The sequence below is a fragment of the Sceloporus occidentalis genome, unplaced genomic scaffold (assembly GCF_023333645.1).
Source record: "Sceloporus occidentalis isolate IW3139 unplaced genomic scaffold, rSceOcc1.0.p SCAF_100, whole genome shotgun sequence".
Taxonomy (NCBI): Eukaryota; Metazoa; Chordata; class Lepidosauria; order Squamata; family Phrynosomatidae; genus Sceloporus; species Sceloporus occidentalis.
This window is the reverse complement of record NW_028317080.1, coordinates 1314451-1324754: the sequence shown is the minus strand read 5'-3', so window position 1 is coordinate 1324754 and position 10304 is coordinate 1314451. Positions and strand designations below refer to the sequence as shown.

General features: G+C 39.7%; 1 protein-coding gene across 3 annotated transcripts; it reads right to left on the bottom strand.

The window, feature by feature from the left end:
* Positions 1 to 442: 442 nt before the first annotated feature.
* LOC149284040 (syntaxin-binding protein 6-like) lies at positions 443 to 9328 on the bottom strand. 3 transcript variants are annotated; one of them, XM_089497251.1, is made up of 5 exons: positions 9175 to 9328; positions 4989 to 5119; positions 3054 to 3219; positions 2613 to 2770; positions 443 to 466 (listed from the first exon to the last, which is right to left on the bottom strand). In XM_089497251.1, exons 1-5 carry the CDS (start codon positions 9326 to 9328, stop codon positions 443 to 445), a joined length of 633 nt encoding a protein of 210 aa, XP_089353377.1. The 3 variants fall into 3 exon arrangements, with proteins under 3 accessions (XP_089353377.1, XP_089353378.1, XP_089353379.1); XM_089497252.1 differs by having other exon boundaries at positions 3075 to 3219; XM_089497253.1 differs by lacking the exons at positions 3054 to 3219; positions 4989 to 5119.
* Between the last annotated feature and the right edge of the window lie 976 nt (positions 9329 to 10304).

The following is a 10304-nucleotide window of genomic DNA, read 5'->3' as shown; positions in this document are numbered from 1 at the left end:
TGATAGCACGTGGGGAGCAAAGCAGTAGGGTCAGTAAACCTTTCCCCACTCTGTAAACAATTAATGCAGCCAATTACACATATCGTCTCAAGCTTCTGATTGGAATCCTTTCAATGCTGCTTAAATCATTGTTCACAATATACAAGCCTAAAGAGCCATAAGGACGTTCTGTCGTGAATGCTTTGTCGGTGTACCAGTGGCTGAAAAATGAATGGGCTGTTGGGAGTCTGGACTTGAACGTTACATCCAGGACTAACGCTTCTGTCCACTTTGAAATATGAGAGACAATGTTCCGGTTGGAATTCGGCCCTCCTCAGTAGACTGCGGTAGGAGCAGAACGTCTCAGTGGCCAACATTTCAGATTTCTCGTACAAAATAAAGATTCAGGAATAACCTTGATTTAGAGTTCAATGGATGAAAGCCACCTTTTTTTTCTGGGTGGTCAGCACTTGTGTTTCATGGCAAGCTGGGAAAAGACATAACACAGAAGTAGAAGTTTAGTTCAAATGTGCAAGAACATGGCTTGTGTATCCTAAAGCAAAAGTGAGTTTCGTTGTTACATTTGTTATTTTAGGCTGTCAAGTGAGCTGTAATACATTTGAAGCAATGAATAGTAGAATATTCAATATAAACATTGTTACCATGTCCATTCAAGTAACGGTAGATGGTCTCAAATGCCCCTAGATCCTGCAGGTCATCAGGATCTCCTCAGATTATCGTTGCTTAAAAACAGCTAAAGAGCCATCCGGTGGAGCCACTTAAGGACAACACCGAAGAACGCTTTTGAACCTTTTTCAGCCACACAGATGGCAGATTGGACAACCTATCAAAGAGCAATCATATAAAGTACATTTTCTTTGTGTGGTAGTGGTACTGATCGGCTCATTGTGCCCTCTCTTGATTTGATTTCCCACACAAGGCTTTTGCTGTTGGCACAATCCTTGTATCGGAAAGAGCAGCCAGAACCACGACTACTCAGCATCATCGGTTTAAAAAAAAAAATGTGCAACTACCATTAATACTGTAACAGTGGGTCAGCATGAAGGAATGATCATGTGATCTCTGCTGAAAAAGCAGGCATTGGGAACATAAAAAAGGACCCTTCTATCTGTTGGCACAATTAGAGAAAATGTATATTTTCACGATGCACCATTTTGCCTTAAACTAGGAATTACTTACCTACCCAGAAAGGGTAAAAAAGTTTTTAAGGTTGTAACCTAAATATTATCATGACAAAACTACAAATACATCCTTTGAGGATATCTACAGTACATCCAAAATCCTATATCTAAAATTAAATATTCTGAATAATAGGTATATTATGGTATTTCCAAGACAAAATAAACTAGTTCCTTTGAACTAATAACTGTGCTAGTTTTTCGGTGATACTACCCCGAGGCCGTGATACAGTAACAAAATCTTAACACAATCAGTTCTGCTAATTGGTTCTGTGGGTTGCAGGTAAGTATTTTCTTAACCAGCATGTGAAACATCCCAGGAAAATTAACTACAAGTTAACGAGCGTGGGAAAAAAGGATACTGGATGAGGATCCATCACATGTGATCTTGGAGTACCATTTATATCCACGTGCATATCCTTCTGAGGTATTGAAGGCAATCCAGACGATACAGTATAATACATTACTTTCCTGGTGATAGTCAATGTCATTATGAATAAAATCTCAGCAATTAAAAAAAACACTACAACACCCTTGTGGCTGTAAAATAGTTCTGTTGTACCTCTTGTAAAGTTAGTGTTTCTTTACTGTAGGACAATTTAGATGTTCTTTTCACTGTGTAGCTCCATAGACCCTAACATGAATTGTTCCTCCATGAGCTTGTTCTTTCCAGACACATAAGTTAATGGAATATACAAAAAGGTAGCCCTTCCTTATGATAGGAAAGAAGAAATCTTATACTACCTGCCTTGATTTTTGTGTAAAGTAGCCTGTACTTTGGGTATGATTTCTGGCGACAGTGGGAAAGCAGATTTAAACCACGAATTGATAGAAGAGGCATGTAGTTCACTGAAGCACCCAAACAGAAGAACTTTTTTCCCATGTAAGTAAAGGACAAACCCTTAGAGATCTGCATTCTCATTTCCGAAGCAATGTTTTGTAGATGGATGAGTAGATACTGTTCAAGGTATTTGCATAATTGGGTAATGCTATGAGACCAATTAAAACATTTGCTTCTTTCTTAAATGTATTTGTGGAGAAATGTTATAAAGTTTACAGTCTTTTTGACAAGTTCAAGGAAGGTAAGTCTTCATCCTGTCAACAGTATAGATTCTGAGCCTACTTTGATAAACTAATATCCTGTCCTTGAGAATTGTAGTCACACCTTGGTCTTCTGAAATAAATGGCTACTTGTTGCCATTATCTTTGTGTACATCTTAACTTTGCTGAGAAGGATAGATCCTTAATTGGATATAATGAATATTATAATTGTGAGGGACTGAATTCAAGACAAAAAAGCTTAATTTTAAGAGGGCTAGTAAAGAGGCGTTTCCTCCTTTTTTGTACATATATGGTGGTTTATTTCAATTGGACCTCCTACATTGTGGCACTCTCTCGACAGGTGCCGAACAGACATCATATAGCGACACTCACCCTGTGAGCTGTGTCTGCAAACTGATGGGCGCTATTCATCATCTCTGCTGTAGACTCCTCTGCACGACTCAGACGCTCTCCACGTTCATTAAGGGCCTGGCTGGCTCTCTGTACAGCACTGGTTACACTGTCTGCGGCAGTGTGAAGAATGCTGTTGCCTATGGCCCAAAAGATAAAATGCTTATAAACACATGCAGTTCTTATTTTTAAGGTCAAGTAAGGTATGTATGCAAAGTATGAACTATGCATTACAAAGGTCAGTTCTCCATGCAGATTAATTAACCAGGGATGGTTCTTTATGATGCATAGTTTTTGGAGTTTAAATCCAAAACACTCCAGCAAACTCTCAAGCCAACTGCTGCTTTAGAGAATAAACCTCAAAGTTGTTTAAAAGGGGCAAAAGAAAATAATTTGAAATGGCTATTATATCCTTGACCTTACCTGCGAATAGTCTAGATTGACAGTTAATAAATTCAGGCTTTCGGTCAGGGAGGTATCGTTGACACATGTGGTGGAGAATTTGGAAGAATGTGAATTTCTCTGAACCCGAGCTTGCAACCCATTGGTCTGAGGCATTGTCAAACTGCAGGTCAAATTCTGGAGACTCCTAAACAAAGTGCAAAGTATATTACAAAACACACCAAAAAAAAAAACAAAAAAAAACAAAAAAAAAGTACTGTTAAATGACTTTATTATGATTACAAATTAAAAATGTGCCAATGCTGGAGCAAGAACTAGATCTAAGGTTTCAAAGGAAACATTAAACAACTTCAGAGATAAGAAACATTAGCAGCCCGGAAGTCAGAACCACTAAACCTAAGGCCACCCAAGATCTGCTTTGATATATACAGTATCTCAGAAAAATAAGTACACCCCCTCAAATTTTTGTAAATATTTTATTATATCTTTTCATGTGGCAACACTGAAGAAATGACACTCTGCTATGATGTAAAGTAGTGAGTGTACAGTCTGTATAACAGTGTAAATGTGCTGCCCCCTCAAAATAACTCACACTGCCATCAATGTCTAACACCTTGGCAACGAAAGTGAGTACACCCTCAGTAAGTGGAAATGTCCAAATTGGCCCCAAAGTATCAATCATTTGTGTGGCCACCATTGCAAGACCTTGCGCTCCCCCACCTTCTGTTCGAGGATGCCCCACAGATGCTCGATAGGTCTGGAGACATGCTTGGCCAGTCATCACCTTTGCCCTTAGCTTCTTTAGCAAGGCAGCGATGGTCCTGGAGGTGTTATTGGGGTCTTTATCATGTAGGAATACTGTCCTGCGGCCCAGTCTCCGAAGGGAGGGGATCATGCTCTGCTTCAGTAGGTCACAGTATATGTTGGCATTCATGGTTCCCTCAATGAACTGCAGCTCCCCAGTGCCGGCAGCAATCATGCAGGCCCAGACCGTGACATTCCCACCACCATGCTTTACTGTAGGCAAGACATACTTGTCTTTGTACTCCACACCTGGTTGCCACCACACACGCTTGACACCATCTGAACCAAGTAAGTTTATTTTGGTCTCATCGGACCCCAGGACATGGTTCCAGTAATCCATGTCCTCAGTCTGCTTGTCTTCAGCAAACTGTTTGCGGGCTTTCTTGTGCGTCATCTTTAGAAGAGGCTTCTTTCTGGGACGACAGCCATGCAGAACAATTTGATGCAGTGTGCGGCGTATGGTTTCCACTTAGGGGTGTACTCACTTTTGTTGCCAAGGTTTAGACATTAATGGCTGTGTGTCGAGTTATTTTGAGGGGACAGTAAATTTAAACTGTTATACAGACTGTACACTCACTACTTTACACTGTAGCAGAGTGTCATTTCTTCAGTATTGTCACATGAAAAGATGTAATAAAATATTGACAAACATTTGAGGGTGTACTCGCTTTTGTGAGATACTGTATATGACCCCGGCTTTTCATTTCTTTGTTGAGTCCTGTCACAAACTGATTCATAGAGCTTTCCAAATATACTCCATACTGAGAAGCCAGGAGCAGCTTCACATGACCGTGAGTTCTCTCCTCTCCGTAGTAGAATCCAGCTCGTACAGAGCTGGTTACCGAACACACGAATTGGCTCTGTATAGGTAAAACCCTAAGCAACAGGATGTAATCCCTAGCAAACACGGAGACCTAACTCCTGGGTTTTGTCAGGCTGTGATCTAGAATAATAATTAATGAGATCTATAGCTATGTTTAAAGAATGCTGTAAACCATGACATAGAACCTCTGGATCTCTAATGGTCATTTAAGTTTATAAATAAAAACAAAAATTCTGGAAAGCTGCTGCAAAGGATGAAGCATCATTCTGAATATGGGTTTCCCAGCTACAGTACTTTACATGAAGGAACATAGCAAGCAAAGAACTTACTTTATTTGGGTCAATGCCGTTAACTTGTCTCAGTTGATCAAGAGTCCATTGTGACCGTCGTACAAAACAAGACGATCCCTCAAACTGCTTCACTTTGGTGACGTAGACCTGGGGTGGCTTCTTATTGGAAACTAGGAGTAAAAAAAAAAAAAAGATTTTTAATCTTATTAATTAAGATTAATGAATGGGTGTATATTTTAATAAAGTTTTGAGTTATCAGAATAACGATAGCGCTTTAAAACATAATTAAACGAGTTCTAGAAGAAGTGCATGCAATCACATCCAGGAGCAGCTGTACTGGGAGGGATAACTACACACCTCTTCACAACAGGAACAATGAAACTTCCTGGATTGGCCTCATTCCCTAGGTATACACACTACACGGATTTCCTTGTCCTCAGACAACTTAAACAATTGCAGTGTATGCTTTAAAAGCGTAGGCCCATGTAAAGATTTAAGCATACGCCATCAAGTTGCATTTCTAGAGATTTGGAAACAAGATATTATATTGTCAAACCAGTTGTAATACCAGTCTGAAATCCTATAGCATGAATTTCTAATGAGCTGAAGAAAGGTGTGATAAGGTAGGAATCATAATAGCTGCTCCAGTAAACTGGTTTATTACTCAGTCGTCAGCTCTACTGGAAGATCCATGTAAATCCTTGCATTACGATTGCTAAGGAAGGTTTTGGTACAATCGGCCAAATTAATTGAAGTAAATCAGAGACAATCCTGGTGCAAAAGCAAAATTTGGCGCTGAACACTGGTTTCTAGAGTAAAGTCCATTTACCCCAACACCCTATTAAGACGTTAACCACAACTGACGTACCCGGCCTGTCGTGGGGTTAAATGAATTTAGAAAGCTGTCGCAGCAACTTAGCAACACCAAAAAGATATGCAGGGGCCCATATTGATACATACGTATGCAGGAATAAAAATATCAACTACAATTACAATCACCATAACGTATAAATACATAAATAAAACAGTGAAAATGAATTCAATAATAAACACACATTTAAGGGGGAAATAGAAAAATCTCCCTTTCCTATACTACAGATTCAAAGCTATATTTTGTTAATGGGGGATAAGGAGCACAGCGAGTACAGGCAGTGTTAAGGTGAACAATGTGTTTGACCTGTTGGACCGTAATTAGGAGCTTTCAGTGCATTGACCCAAGGCATATAAATTACTGCTTTATCCCGAGTTAAGGGCCCATGGGACAGGCAGTCGAAATAATGGATGAATTAGAGCCATAGTAGATGCTTCTGTCACAAGGCCAGGACCTAAGCTGCCAGGTGAACATTTCTAGAGAGGGAAATCTTTGGATGCCAAATATCATCTAAGGAGATACGGCACAGAGTTGGGAGGAATACAGAGACATCGCTTGGGTTGTGAAAGGGCGAGATAACACAGGAGTTAATGTCCTTCGATATGAGATATCTTACAGAACATGTAGGAATAAGAGTATAACAAAGGAATAAGCCATGCTTGGTAGAAGCTTGGTGGCAGTAAAAAAACGATAGATGATTAATGAGATGTTTTATAGTAGGTGTGGTGGAAGCAAATGCATCCTGTTTGTTTTGGATTGGTGTGGCCACACTGGTAAATGTATAATTCCTTTAAAATTGCCATTTTCCCATCATACAGAGATGGATAATAAGATGGCTCCTTATGAATAAATAAAATGGATCAACAGTGGGTATGCACTTATATTTTTAGTGATTTAACGAGTATGTTCATTAAAAGGAGAGTTGTAGTATCAACTCCCTCACCTCATTATTCATTACGAAGGGTCATGGGCTAACTTGACCCTGCATAGTGCATAGCAAATAGGAGTGTAGAACTATCCATAGGGCAGGAGCTTATTGGGGATTGGCCTTTATAGTTATGGTACAAGATATCTGAAGAACATCTAGTGATATTCTCCTTTAGATACAACCAGACACTTGAGGGATTTTGTGGCGAGTGTGGAGTGTGAGTGTTGATGTTACGAATAGACCTTTTAGGAGCAGATGCTCCACCTGCAGTTTATTAGCAAAAATAAGCTTTGTAAACAGAGAAGATACTCGACATGACATCATTCAAACAACTCCACGAACCGACACACATTATTAATCTTTTATTTATATAGCACCAACAATTTACGCAGCGCTTCATACAATACATATACTCAAGGGGTACGAGAAGACGAGAATCGACAGACTAAGACAAATCGATACACTAGGTGGAGAGAGCCCGGCTCGCAAGCTTACAATCACTTACATAGACAATTCAATTGTTCCCTATAGCAAAGATAAATAGAAGAATTAATATTTCTGCATCTCCACATACTAGTCCTTTTATATTTATATTTGTGGGGGTCAATCTCCCATAACATGAAACCGAAACAGTATCTGGCTGCCAGATATCATTGTGCCAGCCAGGACCAGGCATAGCTGCCAACACAAAGATAAGGCCTTGGAGGCACCCAGGGCTCACAGCAATAAACACTTAAAAATCTAAAGGCGCGCCAGCCTGCGGTCACAAATACATTTAAAAGAACATGAAAAATGCTATGCTCGAGAAATTTTTTTTTTTTTTTTTTTTTTTAATTCCCGACTTCATCTACAACAAACACCCACCAATTATAAAGCATGTTGTAGGTTTAATACTATGTAAAAGGAGCACACTATTAAAAAGATGTAAAAAAAAAAAAAATGTTTAAAGCCCACGTATGATTTTATAGAGTTTTAATAGTAACGTCTAATTAGTAAACTTAAGGATGATACTTCTGCTTCAAGTAAATAAAAACTTGCCTGATCCCGGAAAATAAAAACAAAAGGTCCCAAGTGTAGAGTCAATTGTCAGCTATGACAGTGTTTTTTGTTTTGTTTTTTTTGTCCAACACCAATCGTGGTTATTCAGGTCATATCTGCCTATCCATGAGCAACCCCACGTGAATTACATGACAGATAATACCCTGCACACTGGAACAGAAACTTGCACCCACTACAAATCTGTAATTACATCTAAAGTGAACTAAATACCTTAACTGCTGTAGCGGAAAATAATTCCAGAGCTGAGATTTCCAAACCATTAAATTGAAAGAAATAGCAGGAAAATGATCCAAAAGTGGAGAATTCACAAAAGGGGCGTGCGGACTGGGTTTGTGTCAGGAGCTGAAATGCATTGCGTTGGCTGTATAATTTTTTCGAGCATATAGACATAGTGCCTTTACTGTAGGATAGACGGGTTTATTCACGCAAGGGACCGTTTAGCTTGAGTCCTGCTTTCAACTGCTTAACTTCACTATACATGAAGCCCTGCATTTCATACCCCAATCTGATTTTTAATCCATCCGTGTTACATGTTTTAGATAAGGGCCAAATGGGAGGATTGTGCACCATGCATTTGCTAAACGGACACCGTGTAAATGTAAAGGCCCACCTTAGCATCCATGTGCATTGCAGTACATATGATGGCTGGGGTGTCCCATTATACGTGAATTAAGTGGCTCTGTCACTTAACGTTCAACAGAAATTCTAAACTTGACTTCATCCATTACTTTTGTGTGTGTAACATTGTTATTGTTAATATTTGTAACAAGTATTTTAAATATTTTAGATGATTGAGACAAATGTTGGCACGTAGCCAACCACTCAACACATCACACAAAAATGATCTACCTACAACAACATGTAAAGTGCTGCTACGTGTTGCATTCTGCGAGCTCTCTCGAGGTTGTCACAGGGTGACAGCAGTGCTACACATGGACCGAAAAACAAACTTTGTACCCATAAAGCATTTGTTAAATAGATTAATGGCAACCATTGTTCAACATTTAAGTATATGGTCTGTGCAGCTGCTCAAAAAACACAAAACAAAGCAAGAAATCAATGCATTCCCATCAAAAAACACCTAAGGCATAAATATTAGGGATTCCATCACACTATATGGCAATACATTGCTTAGCCCACCACTAAGTCAAAGTACCCCAAGTCTGGCCTATCTATTTTTTTAGTAGCAACCCGGGAATGAATGCCTTTTATGCTTTTTTGGTTGTGTTCTCCCCTAGTTTGTATATTTCTTTTCAGCTGCTCATGAAGCCAGATAATAAGTAGCAAGATCCTGACATCACTATTTATTCACAGAAATAAAATTATTCACAAATCATGACGGAACACGTTACCACGAGGAGCGGTACCTGACAAACAGATGTATGTGCTGTATTCTCCTTGCCCTCCAGTTGCCAAGAAGGGAATCTTTTTCTTGGTCCTCCGCTTGACTAGTACAGCCCCCAACATCCTCTCATCCTGGGGGGAGAAAACCTCCTTGCTGATCGTGGCTTTAGCAGACATCTTGTAGCGTTGGAAAGCAGGACGGCAGCTAAAAGTAAAAAGGAACTTAATTTTAGAGGGGTGTTTGGAGATGTATAATGACACATTCAATCAGTTAATGGAAAAAACATGTATGCATGCTGATTTCCCGGTGATAATGCTCTGAATTTCAATATATATTTTCTTATAGGTGGCACCGGCCCTGGAGGCAACAGTGCTTGCTGATGACTACCCCTGACCATGGTCTGTGCCTGGCTCATTCCGTAGACACCAAAGCAGCTTAATGTGCCCGGAAGCCTCAACAAACAGGAATCTATATGAAATTAATTCATAAGTACTATAATATGCATTCTTTAAAAACAATATATGAAAGCACTTACCTTAGTGAAAAGCTGCAGTTCCCTGACATTCTACGCCACAAATAGGATGCTGGAAGCAGCCAATCAGGGCAGGAAATTGCTCCCACTGAAATCACTTTAAGGATTTCATGTGCACGAGGTGTCTCAGTCAGCGTGTGTGCTCGGCTGAATATATTTACTGCACAGATAAAAGCTGGGGAGGGGAAGAAGCAAGTGGGGGGATTCTGCAGAATCCCCCCCATGCATCTGCAAGAGGGATCCCACGTAAATGTAAATGCACACCTTAGCTACCATGTGCATTGATGTACAAAGGATGGCTGGGGTGTCCCATTAATATTTAAAACCGTTTGCCAAGCAGGTTTCAAGAGCAATTGTAATTTCATGTGAAATACCAGTAGAAGGCAGGAGATATAAAAATAAAAGCAATAAATAAAACAATTACCAGCAGTTATTTTCTGTATCATTTTAAAAGATATGCCTGCTGCGCTGTACATGTTTGAGAAAACGTGTTATCAGCAAATCAATCCCTTCACCGAGTCAGGAGACATCCATCAACCCTACCAAGAAGGATGGCTCCCACCTCGAGCTGGAAGCAGGACATCTGTTCATGCAACCACTTAATGACACAGCTAATAGCC

Coding starts and splice junctions, on each gene's coding strand:
- LOC149284040 (XM_089497251.1), bottom strand. CDS start 9,328: ATGTCTGCTAAAGCCACGATCAGCAAGGAGGTTTTCTCCCCCCAGGAT. Junction 3,220..4,988: donor ACGGCATTGACCCAAATAAA/GTAAGTTCTTTG, acceptor CACTTTGTTTAG/GAGTCTCCAGAATTTGACCT. Junction 467..2,612: donor TTGCAGACACAGCTCACAGG/GTGAGTGTCGCT, acceptor GTCTTTTCCCAG/CTTGCCATGAAACACAAGTG.